At 40.6% G+C, this 27,993-nt stretch overlaps 1 protein-coding gene across 1 annotated transcript; it reads right to left on the bottom strand.

Annotated features, from left to right (window-relative positions):
* Positions 1-220: 220 nt before the first annotated feature.
* LOC134043859 (solute carrier organic anion transporter family member 1C1-like) lies at positions 221-16,830 on the bottom strand. The gene is made up of 14 exons (XM_062492592.1): positions 16,720-16,830; positions 15,396-15,537; positions 15,162-15,294; positions 14,157-14,287; positions 13,809-13,955; positions 11,356-11,454; positions 10,127-10,363; positions 8,832-8,996; positions 7,315-7,510; positions 5,321-5,486; positions 3,992-4,173; positions 2,537-2,601; positions 1,195-1,312; positions 221-443 (listed from the first exon to the last, which is right to left on the bottom strand). Exons 1-14 carry the CDS (start codon positions 16,828-16,830, stop codon positions 221-223), a joined length of 2,115 nt encoding a protein of 704 aa, XP_062348576.1.
* Positions 16,831-27,993: the final 11,163 nt, after the last annotated feature.

Raw genomic sequence — 27,993 nt, 5'->3', positions numbered from 1 at the left:
CGATGGAAGAGTTCCCCAAAATTTTGAACACCTTTTCCTCTTACTGTTGTTTCAGATGAGAAAAGAAAGAAGATAGGGTAAAGCAAATAAAAAGCCAATGTCCAAAGATAATTTTTGAACTCCCACAATGTAAACTAGTTGTTGTAGTCAGTAATTAGATTCCTTTTGTGCTCAGAAAAACCGAAGCATAGGCAAAGCTACCAAAGGCCTTGTTTCATTTTTACATATAAGTTTCTTCACTCTCGTCTGAGGTTCTTGAACCAGGAAGAATTTCTCTTTTGTTGACAGTATCTAGTTCTTTGCTGGCTGATCTCCCTGTGTTTTTAATATCTGCCATCTCTTTGCCATCTGGTTTGAAGCGTTTCATAATTAAAACAGAGAGCACTAAGTACAAGAGACAGCATCCTGCCCGTAGTCCTGCAATGAGGCCAAGATAGACATTCCTGGGGGGGAAAAGGACAAAATACATTTATATTAATAAAACTTTCCAATTCTGCATGGAACCAAGTAAGATATAAGGAGCAGTTTGACAAAATCATCTGTTCTCAGCCAGGTATTTCTTCACATTGTAAAATAAGAAATAGGAGGCAGAAAGCAAATGACCTCTTGATATTTAGCCCCAGACAGGCTCTAATCAGGTCCTAGACTTACAGCAGGAATGTCTGGAGTGTGCTGCCATTCAGCAGACTCTATTTTAAGGCTGACAAAAGAGCAGCTGCACCAACTGGGGCTTTTTGCCTACTGTCCCTGTCCTTCCCCATCTCCTCACTGGCACACTTGGTGCTCCTGGCCACAGCTCTCCAGTTACTTGCGTCCTCCCTCCAAGTGGATTTTGTGTCTTATACAACAGGAAGCAAATAAACAAGGGAGGAGGGAGAGACTCTGCAGAGCTACATGTACTCCACAGTTTTTCAGCATCCCACAAAGCCAAAGTGTCTCAGAATTACTCAGTGCACTTATTTTATTACTCAGTGCAGACTACAACAAAATAACTAATTCTCATTACTTAAGGCAGCGCCCTGCAATTTTAGGTGTCAGATTGAATAAAAAGTATTTGGCTTATTTACTTATTGAGGTCTAGTCAAAGGAAGCACTGCGGAGCTGTTAGGCCCTAATCAGTCTGCAGACAGCTGACATGAGGAAAGTCCACCTTGGTCCTTGCTGCCCAGATTCCCAAATCCCAGTGAGGATTACCTGAATTCTTTTGTGTCATATACTCGGCAGGATCCAGATCCCCCACAGCTTTTTGTCCCCCATTTCAAGCAGGTCTCATCTATCAAGGCACCAAAATAAATAGGGGCTGGGAGTCCTCCTGCAAAGAAAATTCTGATTACATGATCTCCAGCATGGAGAGCTCATCATTTAATGTCATGTAAAGAAATGAGGAAGTGAATCTCCAGGTTTTTGAATTGTGCCTGCATAGAATGGGACTAAACCTCCAGCTTTAAGATGACAAGATTTCTGAAAATATTTATGCAAGTACTTAAAGGGAGTTGAAACGATGGATAATTATACCTTTATAATATCCAGCAAGGGAACTGTTAGCAATTCCCTTTAATGGTATTTTTATTAGAAGTTTAACTTCCGTTGTTTAAAGAAATAATATAACCAACATTTCTTTTGCAATCCCTGGTGTGGAATTACATGCCATGACATATTAATATTTATGTATATTGATGTATCTATTCAGGTCTTACATGACAGCTTGCCATCAAAAGGTGATTAGTGCAGTGCAAAGGGATGAAATTAAGCATTTTCTCCACAGAAATAAGTAATAAGTGTAATAAGTGCACATTTATGTAGTACTGAAAGAATTTCTTTTAGACAAACAATAATGTTTTAATATCATCAGTAACCTCTTTGAGGGCGAGTGTACAATTTTGTGAAGTTAACTGTCTTATAAAAGTAGAAGATTGGTTCTCTGCAGTGTTCAGCTAAAATATGGAGATTGGAAAAGAGATCCAAATGACTACTTGGGCTGGTCTGCAAGGCAGAGATTTCAAAATTAGCAGACAAGGGACAATGAGGCAAGGTTTGCTTGAGGCAGGGCAGACTATGTGTCTGAATACTTAAATGACTGTTTATTGCAGATAAACTCAAGAAACAAAATAATAGGCAAAGTACATGGGAACTTTAAATGAATAATGGTCAGCAAAAGAGAGGATGAGTACTAAAGATATTCAGACTGATCAAGCTCAGGCAGTTGCATCCACAATTAAACAAAAAAAAAAACAAACCAAAGCAAACCAAACCAAAACAAAAACTTCAAAAGTAAAATGAAAATTCCTTCCTTTATCTAATTTATTTTCAGTGCAGAGAAAAAACCTGAAGAGATAAACATAATATCTAAATGCATACCAGGAAATATGTAGCAAGATCCGCCAAACATTTCAAAATGTATAGTCTGCTTACAAAGAAAACTTTTGGAAAATGTATTATGTTCTTCTCTGGAGCAATGGCATTGCAATGGCTAACTTTGGTCTAGCTATTTGGCTTCTTTGACTACCCACTTGAAAACCACAAAGTGAAGTCTTACCTAGTACTCTACCACCCAAGGTTTCTATCCCAACAGCAAAGGATTTCAGGTCTGGAGAAACAGACCTGGAAAAGAAACAAAAACAGTGTGTTGAGGAACAGAGTAATGCATCCACAGTCGTGCTGTGAGCATCTGCACGTGCCCAACTGAAGGGTACTGTGGCTTTCCCAGCACAGCCCACTCGAACCCTGACTGAAAACATTCACCAGAGTTCAAGTTCAGATGTAGAGTGTCCTTCCACAGAAGAACACTCATTGATATTAATGGAATAATCTACAGAAACTCATCTTGAATCAAAGAAAACAGGTTGTAAATGCTTTTGGGAGATGATGCACAGGGACATGAAAGTGAACCAACCAACAAGACAGTTCAGGCCCATAAGTTAAGCTTCAAGCAGATGCCTGAATTTATGAGGGTCTGCACTTTGCAGTGGTGACCAGAGGGAGCAAGGGTGTGCAGTCTTTGTTAGGTTAAAGCTACCTCTGCCTCTAGCATTTTACAGAGACACAGCCAGTGTGAGTGACCTGGCTATAAAAGCACCTCATTCCTACGACTGGAAAGCAGCCTGTGTCCATCAGGTGAGCTGGAAGAATTGACAAAATCCAGAGGGGAGCACTGAGCTAGCGCAGGGGCAGGAGGGAGCCTTGCTGTGCCCAGCCTGCTCCCTTCACTAGAGTTTGTTGTCTCCTCATCATCAACAACAAAGGTTTCTCATTATACACATCAGGGTTCTGAAAACTGGCCAGCAAGGTGAGCCTTGTCCATAACCCAGGCGTGCACTATGCTTAGAAATGATGCAGGAAATCAACAACTTTGCCAAGTTATTCAGCCACATGCACTGACCACTGTGACCGATCCACCTGTGAACAGGAGGATAAAGACACTTCCACAGGGCAGGCACAGAACATTGTCTTTTCTTCTGAATGAAAAATAGTGGTGCTGCTTTCCAACTGAAGGAATGAAAACTTTTAAAAAATATTCCTGCTATAATTCTGCTCCTATCACCTGACAAAAAAATGGGAGTATCAGACTTCTCCCAACACGGAAGACATTTTCAGGCCACAAGGCTTAACAAAGTACCTGTTTTTCTCCAAATAATGTGAACAGCACTGGCTATGGCTTAGCATTGCATCTTATTTCAAATCCAATGCTCTGATAAAAACATCCCTATCACTAGAATTGAAACCCAGCATTTGGGATCAGCACAATGCCCCCCCCCTCCTCCCCCCCCCCCTTCATCACCACAGTATCTACTCAATATCAAATCAGAATTAAATTTCTGGACAGATATTTTGCTCTGCCTCTGAACTGAGCTGGATTTCAGAGTACAGGCAAATTCTCAGGGGCACAGTTTGATCCGCATGCCATTCCTCACAGCAGGAATGAAATAGTAGGTATCATTTTTTGCTTCTCTTTCCCCAGGTTTTATGGTCAAGGCAAGGTAAAGTATTTCACCTAAACATAATCATGTATGTAGGAGTGCCTCCTAAGGCTAAAAAAAATGCACATGCAGTCTGTAATGCTAAAAAATAGGGAAAGGCTTTGGTACAGCTTTCTCTTTGGCATTGTCCCAGAACTGCAGAGGAATTGCCAAGCCTGAGCCCTCGTCCTTCCACACAGCTGCAATTGTGAAACACCTGAAAAGGAGAAGATGAGAAGAGGCATTTATTTATTCAGAATTCAGTGGCAATAAACAATCATTTCAGCAGCTAGATTTTTCACTCCCCATACCAGCCAGGCTGTTGTTGATGCTGAAAAACTTCCGTAAACATCTCTGCAGACTGATGGCCAGGTCAGTGTTATGCTCCAGCTTCTCTGAGCTGCTCCAGAGACACAAAGCAACTGGAATCCCAGTTTCTGCCATGCTATTGCTAGAACAGAAGGTGTTCTGTGTGTGTTTAAAATGGGTGGAAGCTAACAAAAATCAGATGTGAACTGCTATCCAGCCATTCTGCTCAGGTATCCCATGAAGAAGATGCGTAACAACAAGAAAAAAAAAATAGAGGTGTGGACCAAATATGCAATCATGCATAAATATCATTATATGCTTAAACAGCACTTGGTGCTGGATTGACAGTGGGCTTTGAAGTTAGCAGGAGACATGGATTTGAAGGCAAATTTTCCTGAAGTGAAGCCAGACTATTGATGGGATGTATAAATACAAGCCGGATAATGCTGCTTGTCTTTTTCAGTATTGTCAATGAAGACAATTCTGATTCTGCCAGAAGATACAAGCATTTGCACACTTGTTGTACTGCATGTTTATGGTTTTGTGTTGCACTGAGGATGATTTGTTCCGTTTCCCCTCTCGGTTTGTGACGTGGTTCTCCCCGTCCCTTAACCCCTCCCTTTCCCCTGGCCAGCCCTGTGTGGCTGTGATCTGGGGTTCCTCTGCCCCTGAGTTGGGTTTGAAAATACCCCGCGTTTCCCATGCTATCTCTCTTCTCCCTGGAACCCTTCAGGACAATAAACTTGGATCATCCCGGGAAGGAGAGCCTCCTCTAATCTTTTGCCTTTGTCCATGCTGGATAAAAATCCCCAATCTCTCTGACCCCAGCTAGCTGAGGCAGGTCGGAGAGACCACGGGAAATCCGGCACACACTCTTTTTCAAACACAGTATTTTTAATAGTCTTGCTCGGGTAGGATTAATTGAAGTCCTGGAAATGGCTTTGCTGCTGATAAAAAACAGTCTTCCCTGTATCTAGTCTAAACATACCCTCTTTTAACTAAAAACCATTGCTCCTTGTCCTACTGCACAGTCATCTGCCTGCCTGGATATTTACCATATTCCTTCCTGTCCCAGATGATGATTTGCACCCCGCAAAGCAGGCTGTCATGTATGTGATCCCATTATCCCCACAGACAGGGTCCCACTGGTCCACCTTGCAGCTGCACTCAGCATTGCAGCTGGCCATGTAGATGTGCTTGCTGGAGGAAAGGTGCTTCATTCTGCAGGACAACAGAAATAAGTTAAGGAATTATTTAATGGAATTATATAGTAAATATATATATGTGTAGATATATATATATATGTGTGTGTGTGTGTATATATATATATATATATATATGGGAGTAGGCAGGAAAAATATGGAGAAAGTGAAGCAATCAAAATGGACGGCCATCAGCTAACCACCCAATGCACTGTGAAGTTGTCATAGGGACACTAAGGTGATTTCAGCTAAAAAAAAGTTCTGTTGGGATTTTTAATCAAGCATTAATAGTTCTATGGATTGTCACTGAAAAGGCATGGAAATGAAAAGGCTGGGCAGGAATATCTGGTATTACTTTTGCATTTCAAAGCTCACCCCAAGAAAAAGAAAATCATACCTAGAATCTCCTATCAGAGACATGGCCCAAGAAAAGACCATACTTTTCCTCAGCAGCAGGATATCATACCATATCCGGGTGGTAAAGGTAGGGATGCAAAACTACATTAAACCAGAACAGCAAGATGTACTTGACTTTTTTTTTTTTTTCACTGGATCCAGGTAACTGTGTCATGACACTCCGAGCACATGTTAGCAGTGCTCAGTTTGCAGAAAGTGTTAGGAGCCCACCATCTACAAATCATCCTTGCTGTGGAGTCAATCACAATGTAAGTTAAAAATGTTCAAAACTTGCCTTTTCTTCCTCTTTCTTCCTTCCCTCAGCCAAAAGCACACATTATGTGGGCTACATTTCCCCTAGGTCTCTTAGAAGGGAAGATAACTGAGGGATTTAGCCCTCATTAGGCTGTGCTTGCCTTCAAAATGTGAATTGTTAAATAGGGAAAACACTAAATTAGTCACTTAAGCAGGAACAACACTAGCATGTGCTAAATTCTCCAGACTCAGTTCTCCTGGAGAAACTGTGATTGCTCTTTCAGTATATGGTCTCTTGTTGTTTATGCTTATTTTTAATTCACTCTGCAGTATCAGATGTTGCACTCAACCAGGGTTATCTCCGCTGCACAAACCTCTGAAATATTTTCATAGCAAAAACTAAGCTCAAAGTTGAACTGAACATCAGGTTGACCAAGATGACTTAGATATTTCTCTGAGGATAGGCTCAGTTTCAAAAAACAGAGGGCTGAGTTTCTGTCTGAACTAAAAATGCAGCCAGTCCTGCTTCATTCAGTTTAATCCTTTAAAATCCCTTGAAATTTGCACCAGACCGAGCTAAATTTTTACAGTAGGGAATTGTGGCAGGCTGCTAGAGTCTGGAAAAGGAAGCATGAGCCATGGTCCTGGTAAGGGAGGGAGAACCTCTGTTTGCAGTACACAGTCCAGGTCCACTTTGCACCTTCCAGGTGAGAAAAGGGTCAGAGGCAACTCCAAGTACCACAGGGGGCTGGCAATCCCCCATGTGGACTCATAATTACTGATCTAGTGATGGTCCCTTCTGGAGGCACTGCCTAAGGGGAAGACATTTCCAACACTTGTTTTGCATCCTACCCCCTACATAACAGAAAAAGGCTAGCTTTAAACTAAAAAAGAAAAAGAATATAGAAATTTAATTTGCCTGTAATAAATGTCATCCTTTTTAGCAATTTGCCAGAATATGTAAGTATTTTGTCAGTAACAGAGAATTTCGGAAAAAGAAATAGAGAATTTCTAATAAACAAATGTTCCATTTAAACAAAATTTGGAAAATAAAACTGGTATATATTCCCCAGCTTTAGGTATGGCTTCAGACTGACAATTCTGTCTAAAAAGCTAGGATTTTCTTCCGTCCATCACTCCCAAAGAAGCAGCTGTGACAAATGACTGAACCAGCCCAAACCCAAGGGGATACAAACCCCGAGTAGGGCGCTGTCAGCCCAGCCACCTGCAGCACCTCACAGTTGCACAGGAAGTACAAGAGGTTCAGCAAGTATGCCACTAGAAAGGTGATGCATGCAAACTTCGCCATCTCAGTTATGTGAAGCTTGAATTTCTTGATCAGGAAGCCTCCTAGAAACATCCCCAGGATTGTGACAGGTAAAAGTATCACACCTGCAAATAGACAGCGAGAAAAATGTTAACTGCTCTGCATTGACCCTTTTAGAAAAAGCATCTGGTTCTAGCAATTTTCAGAATATTTCTGGGCTGATTCTTTGAGGTTCTAAGATTTATATTACATTCTAGTAATTTCACACCCCCATTCTCTTTTTCAAATCATATCATATTATGATTTTAGAAAGCTCAGTTCCTCAATATTCACTGCATTTTTACTATACTGTTGCTTGTATGTGGATATAATAAAACCTTTACAGGTGCCTGTTAGAAACTGGAGTGAATGGTAATGTCTTCATTCATATGCACTTCATATAAAATAAAACATAAAACTTCATCAAAGCCACAAAAAAGTCTCCAAAATGGAATATAAAAGGAAGTTGCATCTGGTTCACACTGGATTCCATTTTGATCTGACAGTGAATAATGAGATTATTTGCATTTAGATTTAATCTGTTCAGTACTTCACAAACACCAACCCTTACATATACTTGCTGAACAGAGAGTGTTCAGGTGTATTTGGTGTTATTGGGAGGGGTTTGCCTTTCTCTGGTTTTACAGTTGGTTGGTTTTCTTGGTCATTTCTGTAAAATTTTCTCAGAATTCAGAAAAAAAAAGATAGGAAAAAGAAAGTTCTTCCCACATTTGTATCTAACTAAGGCATTGTGTCTTCAGATTAGAGTAATGCAATATCAGTTCTGCAATGACCTCACATAGCCGGGTTTTCCTTCCAAATTATGCGACCATATCAATCACTGTAAGATTAATATAATTTCAGCATTCTTTTTTTTGTAGAACACTACAAAGTACTTATTTTTGAAGGAACTGGTAAATAGGAAAAGAGCTTTGAAATTAATGGAGTGACCTGAACTTTTAAATTTTGGTGTCTTACTGCTTATAAAATTTGGATTTTTAAGCAAAACGAAAAAATACTTATACCAACATGTTACTCTGAAAAGAAAAAAAAAATCACACATTTAATTAAACATTTTAAATTTCTATTTCTATTAGTTTTCACTTAGTTGCAGCTGATATATGATATGTAGTTTTTACTCACAAAAACAGACACATAACCCAAATCTCTAGGAAAAAAACTTCCACCCTGATTTAATAATCCTCTAGTTCACTGAATTAGCAGCACTAGGAAAATTAACACTAAAATTAACATCCATTTCCAAAATACAGTAAGAAAATTAGGAAATCACTACATGCTTCCTTTTTAACCATAAAAAGTTCACATTTCCTTCTACAACAGAAGGCAAAAGAACAAATAAAAGCTTCATTTTTGACACTGGAATTTGAAAATAAGTCAGGTACCTACCAATTAGAAAGATGGCTTTTGCCACTGATATATTAAATTGCTGCTCCATAAACTTTGGCTCATAGGTTATTATCCCAACAATGGAATTGTACTGCAGAATAGTGAGGAAGACGAACACCAAAAAAATTGGATTTCCAAACAGCTTCCTGAGTGCTGGCAAGAAATCTGCAATGGAGAGGTATATGCTGTACACCCTGCTAAACACAGAATAGAGCTGTTTTGGCACCCTTTAGATAGTAAAATTGACTTGGATTTAATTACTGGCCGTGTTGCAGGTTATCATTCTGTGCCTACCACAACACATGCTTGCTCAAGTGAGAGTTCTCATTGCCAACACATTGCCTCACAGGAGGAGCAGGGCCAAACAGCACAGAGGACGCTGAGCTGGGAATCAGGGATCCTGGGTTGTCTCGTGTGTGGCACAGGGCTCCCCTCTGGGGGTGCTCAGCTCACAGCACACCTTCTCAATGTCTGCGCAGAGTGTTAGGACACTCTACCAAGAATAAAATGTGGTTCCTAAAGCAGGAGCCTTCACCAACCATACAAGAACCCCATATGAGGGTGATGTTTAGAGAACAGAAACATCTGGCTGCCCCAAAAAGGCTGGAATAATTTCTGGATTAGAGTATTCAAATCCATTAAAATAAAGTGAACATAAACACTTGCATTTAGACTGTAGTCTGGCTCTTGGCACAGCTGCCTAAAAGGAGAGTTCAAAGCACATCTGCTGTAGGTGTGCACGTACATACAAACAAAACCTTGGGTCTAATAATAAAAAAATATTTAAAAAAAAAGCAATGGCTAGTTGGATCTGTTGCCTATATGAGATGAACTCAGCATCCCTGAGCTCACACACAGGAGCTACGAATCCAGTGGAGTCCCTCCAACATCTAACGTAGTCACAATGAGCTCCATGTTTCCTTCCCAAATGTTTGTCTCACTGCACCAGGAGCCTGCCCACTACGGACTGGCCATTAACAAGGGATGGGATGCTTTTCCCACTCTCTCTTCATAATCATAGGATTGTAGCTGCAATACATCATCTCATATCTATGAACTGAGGATCCCTGGAGCTCAGAGAAACAGCACAAGTTTTTCCAGCTGTCTGACATCAGGAGAAGGCTGAAACTCGCCCTTAATGAGTAATTATAGTAGCACAACTTAAAGACATTTTTGTCCATAATTTGTACTCCAGAAGAGTGCATTTTTCTGAAGGCTGTGTGAGTCCATGCTCAGCTCACAATGAATCCATGAGACAGAATTCATATGCAAACATTCGGGCAATAATCTTTCACCTTTTACTGCATCTGAGAACTTTAGCTGCGGCTGAGCTGGGGGATCTATTTTACAGTGATCTCCTTGGACAGACAAGTGACTAATCTTCAAGTTTTCATTCTCTCCTTCTTTTGGTAAGGAATAGGGCAAAAACCAGAAAGGCAATGAAGCAATGAAGTTGACTGCTCCACAGATAAGCAATCCAAGCCACCAGGCACCAACCCAACGGGTATCCTTAGGATTTATGCTGATGGCATCTATAAAATACAGAAAGACAGGAAAACGGGTTAAATGTTATAGATTACAACACATTACTCTATATTCTCATATATGTATATAAGTTAAAAACCAGAACAGAGGTGAATGAGGCCCCATATGAAGAACTGAAATGTAGCTTGATTCAAGTTATAGAATAGTTTATGATGGAAGGGACCTTTAAGATCATCTCACTCCAACCCCCTGCCATGGGCAGGGACACCTTCCACTATCCCAGGTTGCTCAGAGCCCCATCCAGACTGGCCTTGAAGGGGCAGCTACAGCTGCTCTGGGTAAGTTGTGAATGACTCATCCCTGGAGGAGAATCAGTGCCATGCAGACAAAAACAGATGTGTCCATTTAGGCCCATGGTGGCACTTCCTTGCCACAGTCCTTCAATACTGTCTGGGGGAATGAGCAAAATGACCCTTTAGCACAAAAAAAAAAAAAAAAAGAAATCCCTTCCCTTTTTCAATCTCCCAGAGTACCCTTCTTCTCCATCTCCAAACTCTACAGTTTTCCCCCAAATTGCCTCAAATTTTCCCTGAGATTAGAGACTTTTAAGTAATTTGAACAGTAACATGAGCTTTGAAATGAATCTTTGCAGCATGTTTTTTAAGAGATGGTACTTTTTACTAAATGTTGAAAGTGTCCATGAGCCTTTCACTATTCCCTCAGCATGGGGATGGCCTTTTAGTCAATCACCCATTCATTTTATTAATCTCAGCTGCACAGCAACTGTGCAACAAATGTGTGGTCAAGCATAAAAAAGGTGCAGTGGGGGTAGGAGGATTATTCCAACCACACTACAACACCTGATTTTAAAACGTCAATTTCTGAGCAGCTTTTGAGCAGGAAAAGCTCTCTGCAGAGCCCCTGTTTTTGGGGCAGTGAACTGGTGAGGTGCTTCTTGGTACGGAGGTCCGTGCACCCAGAACCCCTGGCTCCAGGTGCCACCCCACACAATCCCACAAGTCCCACTTCGGTCCCGTACCGACGGCCACGGCGCCGACGTCGACCCAGAGACTGGCACAGAACGAGCCCAGCAGGAAGCCCAGCGTGGGCCCAAACATGCCTGAGGATCTCACCAAGCCTGGAAGAGAAGGGAGATGGAGCAAAAACACTGCATGGACAAGGTCAGCCTTCCTCTCCGAGGGCAAGGAAATGAGAGAGGAGGGAGCAGGCAGGAGAGGGGCACAGGCCATTGTGCAATGTCCTGAGCAGCAAGAATATAAACGTGCAAGCTGCCCTAACCACAGCTGGGGTGTAGATCAGAAGGTGGGATGTCCCTACGAGTAAATGAATGTGAAGGCTAATGTGAAATGAATAAGGCTAACAGAAACCCAGGAAGCTACACTGCACTTGGCTGACTGGATGAGTAAATACAGCACAATTTGATTTTGGTGACCATGACTGGCAACAAACATAACATAAAACAACACAACACAGACATAGCATAGCCATAGCATAACAAAGTAAAATAAAATAAAATATCTGCAAAATAATTCAAGCATAAGTTCTCACATTCCCTTGCCACTTGTGTTGTTCTGTTGAAGTGTAGTTGTGAGCAGGTTAATGGGATCAAAATACAGCTCAGTAATTTGGATTCCTGAATTCTAGGGCGGAACTGACACCTTGAAGTTGCAGAAGGATGCATTCCATTAGAAAAGAAGGAATTCTTTACCAAATGCCTGTAATTTCTTGCCACATCCAGCACTCTGCTCTGTAAAACTTACTGTGTTCTACTGCAGAGATTTTCTGCCTGAGAGAGAGTTGGTTTTGAAAACTCTCTTCTGGATATAGTGATTTCTCAGTTTATCACCCAGAACTTCTGTAATAAATTGTTACATGTTAACAAATATGCTAAGTTTTCTGTTCCTTCCTGTGGCAACTCTAGTATTATTGCTGTCACCACAACTCTACTGAAATTATTTTAGTTCATTGTATTAAGAAAATGCTGTCTCTGCCTCAAAATAACTTCCATTCTTACTCAGCAAAATATCAAAGGACAAAGGAAAAAGGAGAGACAAAGCTGAGACTTCTTGTTCAGGGTCAAATAACAAGATTAATGGTCAAAATTCATCAGCAAGGCTTGACTGACTTTTTTATTATAGGACATTTTTTTAAATGTTTGTATTTTACAGAAGCACTGATTTTAAATTGATTCAGTCAGTTGATGAAAAATAAGATATAGACAATAATTAAAATTTGCCAAGTAAATGAATTTCTGCTCTATGGAAAAGACTGTTTCAACTTTCATTTTTTTTTTTTTGCAAAGTGGTTCAGTCCACCAAAATGGACTAAGTAACCGAAAACTGCTATTCTGAATGTAAAAATGAAATATTCGAATAAAATGTAAACTAAATACCTTATTTCTCTTGCTTAAACCAATTTCCATTTTGGCTGAATCTATGCTATTCTCCAAGTTTACTTTATATTTTTGACCTCATTTGCCCAGTTGTCCCCAACCTGTCTCAATGTCTCCCAGATTATATTCTGACAAGAAAAAATTCAGCTAAACTTTTTAAAATACCTTTAATCAGAAGCTCAGAGGTGATTGCAAATATTTTGGATAACTGCTGAGAGGAATACTTGTTTTTGACAGCTAACTCCACAATACTTCCCTTTTCTTCTACCTGCAGGTTTCCTCATTCCCAAATGAAGACATTGGTTATGGCCTTACCCTGTAGCATTACATACTGAGCTCTTCCTGAAAATGTGTCTTACTATCTCTGATCAGCTAAATTTCACCAAATTGACTTCAGGCCACAGTTCTTGAGCTCCCTCAGCCACACAAACACCTCATGCTATCAAATTTTCAGTTTGTCAACAAATCAATTAGCTTGGGTGTAAGTTCCTCTGTCTTGGGCAATAGGTTATTTACCATCAAAACAAGATCAAAACCCCAATTAGAAAGGACTTGTTACAACACCCTGGCAAGGTGTTGTTCTTCCCTCAGCAAATAGTGACTTTAAAAAGCTTTCAACTGGAAGTATGCTGCATGTAAAATTCAAAAATTCAGGTAAGAGCTCCTGAAATACATTCACATTACTGTAATTAATTGTGACTGCATTGCAGATCCTCACATTAAGGATCGTTCCCTTATCTGCTAAATAGTGATTAGGAGGAATTTGGCTCTCTGAAGATGTGGTACTAAAGATGATATGCCAGATAAGACAGATATGACTTTGCACTTTGAGGAAATAAGTATTTTATTATGTTTCTCTTCATCACAGAAGCTCTTTAGAGAGAGCAAAAAGACCACCTTGGAATTATCCCTAGAAAATAAATATGAGACCTCTTTTGAACTATCTGGGTTTTGTTTTTTTTTTTACTCTGTACAACTCAAAATTATCCAGATAATTTTTTTTTGTTGAGTATTTGCTTGACTACAGAAATGTTAAAGAACAGAATGTCTAGCATAAAAATCACTCATTTGTACATTACCTATGTAAAATGCTGAGTTTTCTTCTTTAGAAAAGTCATCAATATATGAAACTCCCAGTGGCATAATTGGCGCTTCCCCAATTCCACGTAGAAGGTTCCCCACCAACACAAAGAGCCACAGATAGGAATTTGTTGTTTTCTCACATCCTGCAGGCCATAAAGATTTATATTTCTGTGAACCTAATTCTGACAATATTTTACAGCAACAGTAAAATAACATAATAACATAATATGGGGTATAACAATCATTATAGGCTGCGTTTATATATGTCATGGTTTCTTGTAAAAAAATTAAAAAGGGTGAACAACAAGGACAGATGGAAGAAGGGCATCAGAGCTTTATCTTACCAGCATTTGGCACTGTGCTGAGTGTTTCTGTAGCACCTGTGACTGCAGGGCCCTCAGATGGTGCTGGGGAGCACGCTGATACACTCGTGGAGGAGTTGTCCACACTAACAGTTATCCTTTCGTAATTGTAACTGGAAAACAACTGTGTGAAATACACCTGACACATGAAGGACTTTGCTGTGCAGGAAGTGTGTCTGAGCCTTGTGCTCACATACGTTCACTCCTGCTTCATACACACAAAATGGAGGGGACACCCATTTCCAGTGCCTTGCTTAAAAAAAAATAGGCATCTTCACACCATTTTCAAGTGCTCTGATGATTCTAACCCCAATATTTTCCTGAGCTAAAGAGCAACAAATCTGCTTCCAGAGATCATTCTTTAGACTGCAGGACAGAGGCAGAGTTCATCCACATCTGTCTACATACAACAGGGCTGATGTTTTTCCAGAATGGTACCTCTTTCTTGCCTTTGTGGCACATGCAAGGATGCCAAAGGATTGGAAAGATATGACCTGCATCTGACAATTATGTGTTATAGATTAAATGTGAATGGGGTATTTAGATATTTAATTCTCCCCAAGTATACATTGAAATCTTCAGCATCTTAAAGAGCTTATCATGAGAAGCCACCATGGAGAAAGAAAGCTTTTCCATCAAGATCTAATTGCAGTTCACCTATATATAAAAAAGGGAACACAGTCAAAAAATATATATGTACAGATGTGTGTATAAATATCTATCCCAGGTGAAAAATTCAACCCACTTTATCCTTAGTTATGTATAAGTTCTGTAGAAACCTGAGGTTTCTCTCCTGCTTACCTGTAGAGAGAGGTCAGCTTTCAGAGAGGAAATCAGAAAGTCATTATTAAAATTTCACCCATTTTCCTTTTGGAATAGCTGGAAGAAGCTACTACTGTCAAGCTTTTAACTCAGATGTATGCTTTAGAAAACACTTCATATGATCAAGTTCAATTAGTGTGTAATGTGAAAACTCTCCATATTTACCGTCCCATTAGGAACTGAGGCATCACTGACAAAAAAGCTCCTACAGACATGATGAGACACCCCACAGCAATTATTTTTGGCCGATGAACTCTTGGTCCAAGGTAGCTCACCAACACCATCACCATTAAGTTACCTGCATCAACAGGAGAGAGAACCAGCACAAAAAGTAGATTTTCTGGGGGAGTTAAAGTATACCAAGAACCACTTATCTACTTTTGAAGAAAGTACATCTACCTATCTCAAAGCTGCCATCAATAATGCCAACAATCGATGATGAGATTTCAAATCTCCTTTCAATTTGACTGGACATGCTCTTCATGTAGCTTCCAGAAAATCCTTTGGCAAAAAAGGAAAAAGCTAGAGCTCCAAGAAATACCTGAAGAGAGAAAATAATTGAGTTTGCAAAGTAACAATTTTTGCTTTATGGCTGGATGCCTGAGCAACACACTCAAGAAGCATAAAAATCATATGCTTTGCTTTCTAATTTTCTGTGAGGAGAATTTTCCTATAGTTATCATTAAAACAGATTTTGGTTTCTTTTTCAGGGCAGCCTTAAGAAATTCTGCTACTTTAAAGAAAATTAAAATTGACATTAATAGTATGCACCTTCTAACTTTCTGGTACATATTGGTTCAGCAGTTTCCTTCCACAGGAAAAACTTGCAGCATAATGTTGTTCATTTCAGGTACTTACATCATGGTATATCTTATTACCTTTCCTCCTGCTCTAAAAAACATGAATAAAAAGATATGTCTGCAATTACCACTGTGACTGTAACACACCTCTAAATTAATTGTTAGTAAAATGTGACCCAATTTCTTAACTTCTGAGCACATGTATTGACTTCCATGTGCTTGGAATCACAACCACAGAATCAGAATGGTTTGGGCTAGAAGGGACCTTAAAGATCATCCAGTCCCACCCCCTACCATGGGCAGAGACACTTTCCACTATCCCAGGTTGCTCCAAGCCCCATCCAACCTGGCCTTGGGCACTTCCAGTGATGGGGCAGCCACAGCCTCTGTGAGCAGCCTGTGCCAGAGCCTCACAATGAAGAATTTCTTCCTAATATCTAATCTAAACCCACGCTCTGTCAGTTTGAAGCCATTCCCACTTGTCCTTTCACTCCAGGCCCTTGTTAATATTCTCTCTTTATCTTTCTTGTTGGCTCCTTCAGGTCCTTGAAGGCCACAGGGAAGTCACCCCTGAGCCTTCTCTTCTCCGGTACCAATTGTCCCAGCCTTTCCTCACATCAGTGCTGTTCCAGCCCTCTGATCACCTTGGTGTCCCTCCTCTGGACTGGCTCCAGCAGCTCCCTGTCCTTCCTGTGCTGGGACCCAGAGCTGGAGGCAGCTCTGCAGGTGGAGTTTCAGCACAGCAGGGCAGAAAGGCAGAGCCCCCTCCCTCCCTTGCTGCCCAAATCCCTTCCATCCCACCATTGACGAAGCCCAGATCATTTTCCCCAACACATAAAGTATCAAACTAACTGAATTTTGATAGGACTTCAAATGGCCATTCAGTGCTCCAGAGAAAATATGTGGTGAGGGCTCTTCCATACCTTTAGCTTAGAACAGTTATGGCACATAGTCTTGGAAGGAACTGCACTGCCATTGCTGTCCTGGAACAGCGATTTTTCTTTAAGCTGGCCAGCAGTGATTGGTCTGTCCATGGTTTTCCTTCTCCTGTTTGAAAAATATTGCTATGTTTAACTATTATTGGCATAAGAATTGGATGTTCCAATGTTTTTCAGACATACTCAATGGCGAGACACTACTTGAGATACCTGCACATTGGCATCTTTTCTCAGGAAGGACATTAAAGAGTATTCAAAGTATCTAACGTAACTAATTAAGGACTAGTGCACCTGGTTTGTGACATCTACTTTCCAAACGACTCCAGAACTTTCTTGGGTTGCTAGAAAAGTTATAGGTAACTCACTGAAGATTTTTAGAAATCTTTGTGGAAAAGGAAAGTCCCCAGGCACCTGGAGGTTAAGACAGTTTGTCAGAAAAACATCTTCACCACACTTGAACCAATTCTTTCTGAGATATCCATTTGGGATCACTGTTCCAAACTAAATGGACCTTTGGTGTGATCCAGTAGGCTTCTGCTTTTATATTTCTGAGGATTTTCTTAGTGAATAATACCATTCTGTCAGCCTCTAAATGAGTAACATTATTTATTGGATAAATATTTGTAGAATCAGACCACAAATGATGACAGGGGAGAAAATACGGTAAGCAATATGGTAGGTAAAGATATATTAAGGGAAAGGAGAGCACTGATTAAAAGGAGCAAATAATGACTATCTGTAAGTCTGCAAACCTTCACAAGCCCCCTGCAGGACAGATGACAAATGTAGGTATTTTAATAAGACTGAAAAAGTTTTAAGTTGAAAACTTGGCTCTGATTTAAGGATTCATCTTAGCTGTGTTGCCCAGTGTAGATTAAGCTGATCAGGGGAAAGCAGCTAATACCGAGACATCTGGAAAGACAGAAAGTAAAAAAAAAACAAAAAAACCCAAACTATTGGCAAATTTATCTGTTGGAAAACTGGTGCAATAGTACCAAAATCAACTAGTTAGCTCCAATATATACATTTGCACTTATATTAAAAGAGTATAGAGGAATATATGACAAGAAATTGGCCTGTAACATTTTCCAGACACTGGAATCTTAAACGTCCTACACTGTTTCAGTCACATGGGAACTTTCAAAGTCTTCCTCCTGCAGGCCCCTGAGGCCAACTGAGCCATGACTGGAGCCCACCTTAGTGTTATGGGAGATTTTTGACACCAGGGTGGTGGGGCTGTGTCAGGGTCCCAGGATAACCCACAAGCATCACCCGGCTCCTCGGAAGAGTTCCGTTCTCCCAAGCAAGATGCCCAGGGATACCTGGATTCCCTGAGGAATGTCCACCCATGCCAAAAAGGACAACACTCTTAGAAAACAAACAATCCCCTAAAGGTCACTCCTAACAAGTGGAAATAGGCACTAATGTCTCAAATAGATATAAAGCCTTATAGGGACTCCAACTTGAATTTTGTAAATTTTAGTTCCAAATCCTACTCCAGTTGGAGGGGACTAAGAAACGCAAGTATGTATATTTCAGACTAAGCCACATATGAAATTTCTAAAGGGACCTAACCTTCCTTAGACTATCTTCAGCAGCTTCTAAATTAAAAAAAAAATGAAAAAAGAAAAAAAAAACATTAAAAGTAAGCTATAGATAATTAAAGTATGGTGAAGTCAGACTTACCCAATAGGAGCTGGAAGACAGAGTTCTCTAAAGCAAATACATTCTTTATTGATTTCTATTTTGCTGATGATTAACTTTGTGAAACATCTGACTCTGTTAAATAAACAATATCCAAATCAGTGACATTATTTTATTTTCAATATATTAAATTTTAAATATAATTTTTATTTATGGTGCCAGGCTAATAATCTTCTCTTACACGTATCGAGCAATCACATGTTCCATAACCACTCTATGATAATCTGAACTTTGGCAAACCAGTGAATCATGGACACCAGCGGTATTTATAATTATATGAAGCAAGAAAAATGATAAGGGATTTAATTTATTAATTAGGGGTAATGGATAGTTTTTCTATGGAGCGCTAAAATACCCTGCTCCCAACAGTGTTTTTCCTTTATTTTTTTTTTTTTTTTTAATTTGCAGAATTGTACCTTTGCACATTACGTAAAGTCTTTCAAGTGTAGCGACCACGGGACGTGCAGCAAGGCTGCAGCAGCGGCAGCCCCCGAGTGAACAAACAGGCAGGCGGAGGACGGGACAGGAGAGGCAGAGCCGGGGCAGAGAGCACTTACGGAGTCAGAGCAGCGCCGCCTGTTCTCCCCGGCCCGCGGGCTCCGCGCCCCGAGCCCGGACACAGCCCGGCTGCCGGCTCCGCAGGCGGAGCACTTCACCGCCCGGGTTTAAACCTCGGATTTCCTTCTTAGGGCGATTGCAAAACTTCCCCGCAACCACCGACACAAAGCAGTGCAGAAGAAGGCAGTCCCCGATGCTGTCACTGCTCTGGCACCTGCCTGCCAGCGGTGCCAGCCTCGCCCGGCTGGAACAGCTTGTTTTCTTCATTCATTCTTTCTTTCTTTCTTTTCCCCCCCTAATGCCTAAATATCGGAGCTGCGTTAAGCACCTCTCCAAGGGAGCTCCCAGCCCCCGCCCAGCGGGCTGGGCTCGGGCTCTGAGCCCTTCCACAGCCTCCAGCCTTCACCTCGTGTGCCTTGCAGGAGGGTCGGCAGGGAACCAAGGGACGGCACCAAGGGATGGCTGAGCTCCTGGAAGGGCATGAACAGCCCATGGAGATCTACCCGGTTTTGGTGTGAGCCCTCTGCTCCACAACCCCAATGCAGAGGTTTGCATGGAAAGCCTTCATTATCTTCTTTTGGATAAAAATACAAAAAAGGATTTGCTAAAGACTAAATTAACTCGATTAAATGTATGGAATTATAACATTTAGTCAGAACTAAAAACACGTTATGAAAGCTAAAAGAAATAATAAAGTGGCTGAGTACATAAATATTCAAGCTGTTATTGTCCCTTGAAGCTTGCAGGTTAACTGCAGACAATCATTTTATCTGCCATATTTGCACTTGTTATTGGATTTTGCTTGACAGAATTTTACACATTTTACTGTGATCGTTATATATTCATTTATTTATTATGGGTCTTAATTTAGAGTTTCAATTTTTCTGTTTTATCAGCAGGCCTATATGCTGTCTATATTTGTTCTCGGCAAGCAAATCAAAACACGGCTTATTTCTACCATTTCATAGGAATAATTCCAACAGAACAAAGTGTTATTTTCTATGTTCATTTTAATGCAGTGTTCCTGTGTTACTATTTAAATGCTAACTTCTTGTTTAATTAATTTAGTTTTAATGCAAGGGAACAATGTATATGTTGAAATGCACTTTCTCTTAAAAGAGTTCAGAATATGGGAAATCCATCAAACCTATTATTCAGATAAGTTGATTCTCATTTGCATACTTCTCAGGTGAAAAACAGTTATCTTTGCCTACTTCTCAATGCCTTAATTATTTCAATTTAAAAAAAAAAACTTTAAAAAGCTTAGATTCATTTTCCAGAATATCATTAGAATGAAGCAGATTTTGCATCATCTGACAATGCCAAATTTAATTGTATTCCAACATGTATTTGGACTGTTTTTAACTATTACAATATTGCAAAGTTAGCAGGGAAAATATGTATGAACACTAGCAATAGGTTCCCTATTAATTCCTCTCAGTCTGGTGGAAAAAGTTAAGTCTGCTGGAAAGGCCCCTGTAAACCCATTGTCTGTCAGGAGAGCAGGCTCTTAAACACAGTTCACAAGATGAGACACCCACAAGAAATGTATTTTAAAGTTGAATAGACATAAGTTTATCTATAGAGGACATGACAGCTCTTGTGATCCTTGCGTGCAGATGGGAATATCAACTCACAAGGCAGCTCCACATGGATCCAGTGCAGATGAGAGACGAGCTACTCAATCAAGTTCACTTTATAGTCAGAGGAGGACAAAGAAGTATTTCCAAAGGCATGGGTTCTTTGATCTATTCTCAATACTTACATTAGGTAGGAGATGGAATGAACTCCAGATATAGCTGTGAAAGGCTAGACAGCCAAGATCAGCTTTTGACAACAGGAAGTCAGGAGATGAATCCCACCATGAAAGACTTCAGCACTCCCATATAAACAACCTTCTGCAGCTTTTTCAACCTGAGGTCCAGCGCCTGTGACAGCATTTGCCATCATGCCTTATCCAAATCAGTTGCGGTAGGGCAGCTGCCGGCAGGTGAGGAAATGGGCCCTTGCCCTGGAAGGGCAGCCCTGGAGAGGCGAGGCACACCTGCCAGATCCCAGCCAGCAGCTCACACCAGAGCCTCTCCACGTGCCACAGCGTGGGCTGTTGTGTCAGCCACCAGCCTGACAACTGGCTGTACCGGGAACCTGTTCTGCAAGGCCCACGGTAGCACAGAAACTGAAAAACAGGAGAGCTGATTGCCAGCGAGTAAGAGTTTGTTGTTGCTGCTCCCAGCGTGACCAGGGCTGGCCGGAGATGGGTGCAAGAGCCCCCGCAAACAGCCCCGGGACAGCTCCACCGGCAGGAGCTGCCTCCTCCCGGCCAGGCCGTGCAGCAGCACCCACCCTGTTCCCAAAGCGGGACGTGGTGGCCCTGAGGGGACGTGCCCAGCTGACTGCACAGCAGCACCTGCGCCATGAGCCGCGTCAAAAGGCTGCAAGACGCTCTGTGGCCAGGGGTACGTAAGGACACCCAGAGAGTGTCAGCCATCTCCTTCCTCCAAGAGCTTATTCTGTGCGGCAGTCACTCAAGAAACTGCAGAATTTTTTAGCCCTGGCCTCCTGGAGCGCTGAGGCGAAGCGGATGGCAGCTTCCACTGAGGATCTGCCTCTTGTTCGGCAGGGGAGAAAGCTCTGCACAAGGGGGACCCGCTTGTCACCACTTTAATTCTGCTCAGCTGCACCGATTGAGCTTTCCTGCCAAACAGCCCCAGCCTGCAGCAGCACAATCCCAAGTGCCAGGCTGGCAGCCAGGAGAGGCTGTGGGCTGATGGGGCTGCAGGGCTCCGGGAGCTGCAAGTCACAACTTGAGTTTCCTCAGTCACAGAGGGAGGAGGAACATGAATTCTGATCGATTGTACCCCACTTCTGCTGAAACGTTGAAGGACAGCATGTGCAAAAAGAGGGGACAAAACCAGTTAATCCTCTGCTTCAATACAAAAAGAGTTCTTAGAGGGGTGATTTGTAGATAAGTTGTTCAGTTATTTTCTTGACACCAATTTTTTTGCCTCTGGAAAAGCGTGTAGAGGATTTGGGACTGCTAAGCCAAGCAATCATTTGATCTTCTTTTACTAATTCCAGCCTCTTTATGTCCCAAAGAAATCTCAAAAAAGGCAAAGATACAAGTAGCAAAAATAATTTCAAAGTGCTGTTCTATGAGAATTTTCTCCTGTAAAACAATTTGGCAACTCCTCACAGGCATCATGCAAAACTGGTCCCATCTAACTGCAGTAAGGGAATTTCCTCCCCGAGGATGGGATCCTACTGAGTACTCTTGTGTAAAGACTTCCAACAATAATAGTAGTAGATGAGAAGTGTTATGATCTCTTCAAACTGTAAGACAGGTATTACATGTATGCATGTATGGCAAAATATTCTATTAACCTTGGAGAAATAGACATTAAAAATTACTTCAACTCTCAACACTTTCTAGCAAGTTGTGCCTTTGCATTAAGATATAATTTGTGCTTGAATTAATTAGGCTTCTGAAAAAGAAAAGGTTATCGGAAAAGATTCAAGTTTTTGTGCGAATGGATGTAGGACTTCAAATCTGAATCTCCAGCACGTGCTGGAACAATACTTTAACCTGAATAAAGGTATTATTGTTTAGATGCACCTTAGTCTTAGAAATAAAACATCATAAGATTTGAACAGCCCAAAGAGGGGATGCTTTCAAAGCTGAAAAGAAAAACCTTAACTGCCACTGACAACCTTTGGAAAAGGGATGCCCACTTCAATGTATGCCATTGGAAAACCCCTTTTACAAGTATCTTATGTGCAAATTGAATTAAAAATGAACCTAATGAGCTGATGGAGAAATTTAGCTTCTAAAAATCACAGCTCTTTTTGCAACAGAAAGTTTGTATCCAAAGACAAAAAAAATCAAATCTATAGCGGAATGCCACCCAAAGGAAATAATCTTCAAGTATGTTATTACTGGTGTTTCTCTCAGGCCTCTTAAGATCTCTGATGACCTCTCCAAGACCCAGCTCAGAGTGAGACCTGCCCACTGCCTGTGCCAGCCTTGTGAGAATGCAAAATGTGCCTGAGCCAGGGTGAAAGGAGCAGGGAGCTGGATCACACAGAGTGTGGTGGTGCCTTCATGAGCAGAGCAGCAGTGGAGAGAGAAACACTCCCCTTTGTAAACAGCTAACTCTGGGCGCCTCCAGCAGCACGTCTGTGCAAGGTGTGTGCTTTCAATCTTATCTCCCTGTGGATGCCAACCTAAAACCACAGGACAAATTCTCTACTGAAAAAAAGAGTGCAAATCCCCCAGATTCCAGTAAATTTCACCAAAGTCATAGGAAAAACTCTGGTGAGCATTATGATGGGACTAAACAGCTATAGCTTATCAAAGTGGTGGATGTTTAAGTGCTAGCCATCTCTTCTATTCAAAAGTACAATAATAACAACTTATTTAATAATTCTCAAAAAGTTTTCATTATGTCCTTGATGGGAAACAGAGAAGGAACATCTCAATACCAATTTGTTTGTACATTTAGATTTTATAAATTTACCTTCACTTTTTTTAAAAGTGAAGAAATCTTAAAGTACTTGATAAATACACATGACTGTTATTACTTATGCAACCTAGAGCTGTTTTTCTACAAAATGGTGTTTCAAAAGTCATTAAAGAAAACTTAAAACTTTGTGCTTTCACTTAAAAAGATATGGATGTGGGAAGCTTCATGGAAAACGTTTCCTAAATTCTCTTCAGATCAGTACTTCCCTTTGCAGTTCCAAACAAGGCTGCTTTTCTTACAGTCACTTTTTGAAGAAAACATTTTACATAGAGTTTTGTTTTTCGATAAAACTATGCATTAAGAATTTTTTAAGCATTAGGTTCAATAACTGGCTTTGAGCAAGCTGGGTTTTTTGAGCTATCTAAAGCTAGCATATCTTAACTGTCATTAACATTGTTGTGCAGCACAAACTCAGGCAAACATCCCACAAGAATTTCTTTCTTCTACTGAGGAATGTAAGCATATCATGTAAGCATATCACCCTCTGTGATCTGGAAGAAAAGTCAGAGGTATCATTGATGCAGCTCTAACCACTGTTTTGGTGTTCTACTCCAGGAAGCAGCACGGTTCTTTTTCACCCATGTTTCTTTCTTGTAGAAATTCTGTAAAGCAAAAGCAGGAGTCCCTGAGACAAGTTTCTGACATTCAGCTACACAGGACCAATCACAACACAATTTGCAAAAAAATAGTTCTTTTTTTTTGATTTGTTAATGTCTCAAATTATTGAAAAATCTCAAAGGTAAAATAATTCACACAGCATCAACATGTTAAAGCAGTATACAGTAAGACATTTTTCAAGGAAGCAAAAAAAAAATGCCACCAAGAAGCAGTTTTCAAAGCAATAGGATGTTGAGCATGACACAAATTTCATGCATTCTTGAGATGAATCACAATGTACCTAGTACACAAAGGGAAGGTATAGCCTTACTTTAGGGAAGCTGACACTAGTAAATACCTGAAGAATGTAAAAATATCAAAGAGAAAAAATTAATGTTAAATTGGATGAGAAACTCTGTATCAAAATAAAAATCTGTATTAAAATAAAAAGAATGAACACAACAGGGTGCTTGTGACACACTGGGAAAGATTCCAAGAGAGGAAAATTAACACAGTATAAAACAATCTCCAGAGAAGTAATAGAAGTCATGCGACCTATATTTTAAAATTTGACTTGGCAACCATCAATAAATATTTGCCAAGAAATAATCTTTTACTGATGATAAGGACTGTAATTTATTTGCTGTACTCAATTTATAAAGTCAAAAGTGTTAAACCAACTCAGTCAGGACTAGAAATAGAGGCCTGAATTGTTCCCGTCTGTTCATTACCATCCCTGCCTGCATTCTCCAGCACGAGCACTTTATAAAGGGACAGGAGTTTAAATCCCCTTTGACAGTCCAGGAGCTCCCATTTGCAGCTTTCAGAGCAATTGTTATACCCAAGGCAGATGCACCAGATGTTTCTTCTCCTGCTGTAGTGTCAGTGCTAGGGATGTCAGCCACAGCACCCTCTGTTTACTGCTCTCCCTTCCCAGTGACAACAGGCAACATCTTTCATCCCAGAAAATTACTGCCAGCACAGACTCTGGGGAGCAGTTTTTCTTCACTGTGCATCAGGGAGTTATCCAGATCCCTCTCCATGCAAATACAAGTTAATGGATCCTCTTGGTATCTCTTCTCCTACCTGCTGACTTTTTTTTACACTAAAGGCATATTCAGACTAACCTCAATCTTGCTACTCTTCCTGTCTCTTTATTTAAAACTATTGTTGTGAGTTCATGATAATAAACAGGCAAATGAGCGTTGACAGCTCAACTGTCATTTAGGGCACTCAGGCCTTTGAATGTTACAAGTAATTTCCTATCAGTGATCTCTTCACTTGGAAGACTGAACTGCAGCCCTGTATTGGCTCCTCTCCAACTGGTAAACTGGTATTCCATACACTGTGAAAAACTCGCATATCAGAAAAGGGAGGGGGAATTACTAATTACACCACGTGCACTCAATGATAGCAATGGCTCACCCTCAGAAGCTGAAGGGTTTCTGTGTGATATGGATTTCTTTGGGATTTATCAGCTGCAGTACTGAAGGAAAACAGCTCTCCCACACATAGCACTCTTCATGTCTCCAGGTGTTTACTGAAGTCATAATTCTTTTTTTGAACAATACCACTGTCTGACTCTGTGTGTATATAATAGCAAGTTCATGATGTTCATACAGAAATAAGATTTGGATAACTACCAGCTCTTCTCTTCTTTACAAAGACTCGTCTAATTAACACAAGAAAATCCTATACTGGATCTTAAGGTCTCTGTGAGGACAGCATATAGCTGAATCGAGCCTCTACTGCTCTGGCCTTTCTGACCTGAAAACAAAACAAGATAAATTAACAGAGGAACTTGGAAACAATGAATAGTTTTGTCTTTCCTGTATTTTAACTTAGAAATAACTTCTCTAGCATCCAGGATGGGATTTCAGATGCCAGGCTTCTACAGAAAAGGAATCCAAAATGGAAAGAGAAGTCATTTAGTAGACTCCATCTGTTAAACTGAAATGCTGGAAAATTGACAGAGAGCATAAAAAAGGTGTCTATGTCTGAAACAAGTTGTCTGTTTATGTCTGCATGTGCATATATATACATATATACACGTATCTGAAAGGAATATTCCTGCAAGATGCTGGTCATGGAACTAGAACTCACAAAGTAGCAGCAGCAACATAGCAAATGATACTATCCTATTATACAGGCTCACTAGGAAGAACATTCAGAGTTACAATGGGAGGTAAAAAACAACATCACCCCCACCACCAAAAGCAAAATAAAACAAAAATCAAAGCAAAAAGAGTAACAGGAAAAAAAAAACACAAAAACCACGAGTCTTGTATCCTCTCAGGATTTTTTGTTAATTCTGAAAATTTATGCAGAAACTTAAGGTTTTTTTTTTTTTTACATATATCATATGTCTTTATATCAGAAAGTTTTCTTGAGAAGACGGAAAAGCCATGGTGTACCAGCCAGCACGCAGCTGCCTGCACTCTGGCCATCCAGAGAGCTGCCTTGAAACAATAGCAACAACAAAGGTACAGCATGAACTGGCCCACTCTGTGTCTCATTAACCTCAAATGAGGAGTTTGTTTTTTCAAAGCTGGTTTTGGAACCATTTAAGTGATAAACTCACAAAGCCAGGCAGCCTTTCCACCAACACAGGAGGGTCAAGGCCTTTTAAAAAGCAAAACCTCTGTAATGAACTACTTATTTTAAACCACAGTGTCCCACCTGTAATGGGGCTTTCTGCCCCCCAGGTAAGGGCTTCCTCTTGCTCTGCCCAGGCTGTAGGGACCCAGAAAGCTGCCATTCATGGTCACACACGTGAGCAAAAGCCCTGAGCAGCTCTCCTGGAAGTTAATAGCTGGAAATTAACATTTCACACTTCTGGCCTGAAGCTACAGAGCGGTCTCTTCTAGAAGGGAAGTCAGGCATCACAATACCTAAGATTTAACCTTCCAAAGGGGTCCTCTGTGTTTTAGCTTGTGATTTTATTCTGCTGGGGTCTAAGAAATGCATGCCCTTGACTCCCTGGACAAAGCAATAGAGGGGCAATTACCAAGTAGTTTTCTACATTCTCAGAGAAAGTCCTAAACAAAGAAAGTTCAAAATCCCAAGCATCCTAACTGGGAACACTTCATGCCTTGTTAAGAAAGGAAAAGACTAACAACAATTGTGTATGGACAAAAAAAAAGCTGCAGTAGCCAAGAGCTTGTTGCTGGATATGTCCAGTTTGTATCACATGACCAGACTTACATAAACAAAAAAGTGATTTGACTTCTTTGCGTGCCAAATCCCATCCCAAGTATTCTCAGGGTGTTCCTCTCCACAGCCACAGGCTGAATTGGTTTCTGGTACCATGGTTTGCTTGGATAAGAAAAGGCTGTAGGGAAGAACTAGCTGCTAAAACTCCACTAGAGATAGAAAGGTTACAAAAACAGTCCACTGTTCACCACAGAGGAAATCACAGAAAAAAAAGTAAATTTAAGCTACCACTAAAACTTACCCAATATTGTGATGCTCCTGTGTTCAGAGGCTACACATGTTAATATAATATGTTCGTGTCACAAATACAAAGCCAGCATTGTATCACAATCAGACATGACCTCAACCAAGTTAGAATGTAAGGATGCAGCTTTGGTCATCACACCTCCCATCTGTCCACTAATTGGAATCAGCTTGTTAGGTAACATATTTTCCTCCCAAAGGAGTAATTTTCTGCCAAGAAAAAAAAAATCTTGATCACAGCTTGGACAATATGTGTATTCAGAAATGTTTATTATGTGCATCAAGAATAGGTTTCAATTCTTAAAAGCTGGAAGCAGCAGGGGGACAATGAAGTTTATATCAGACACAGGATTTTTTAGGATACAGATAACACTGTAAAATAATGAGATACTTGGAAATGAAGTAGCTGATGAAATTAAAATAC

This window comes from Cinclus cinclus, chromosome 4, assembly GCF_963662255.1.
Source record: "Cinclus cinclus chromosome 4, bCinCin1.1, whole genome shotgun sequence".
In the NCBI taxonomy this organism is placed as follows: domain Eukaryota; kingdom Metazoa; phylum Chordata; class Aves; order Passeriformes; family Cinclidae; genus Cinclus; species Cinclus cinclus.
This window is presented reverse-complemented; position numbering and strand designations above follow the sequence as displayed.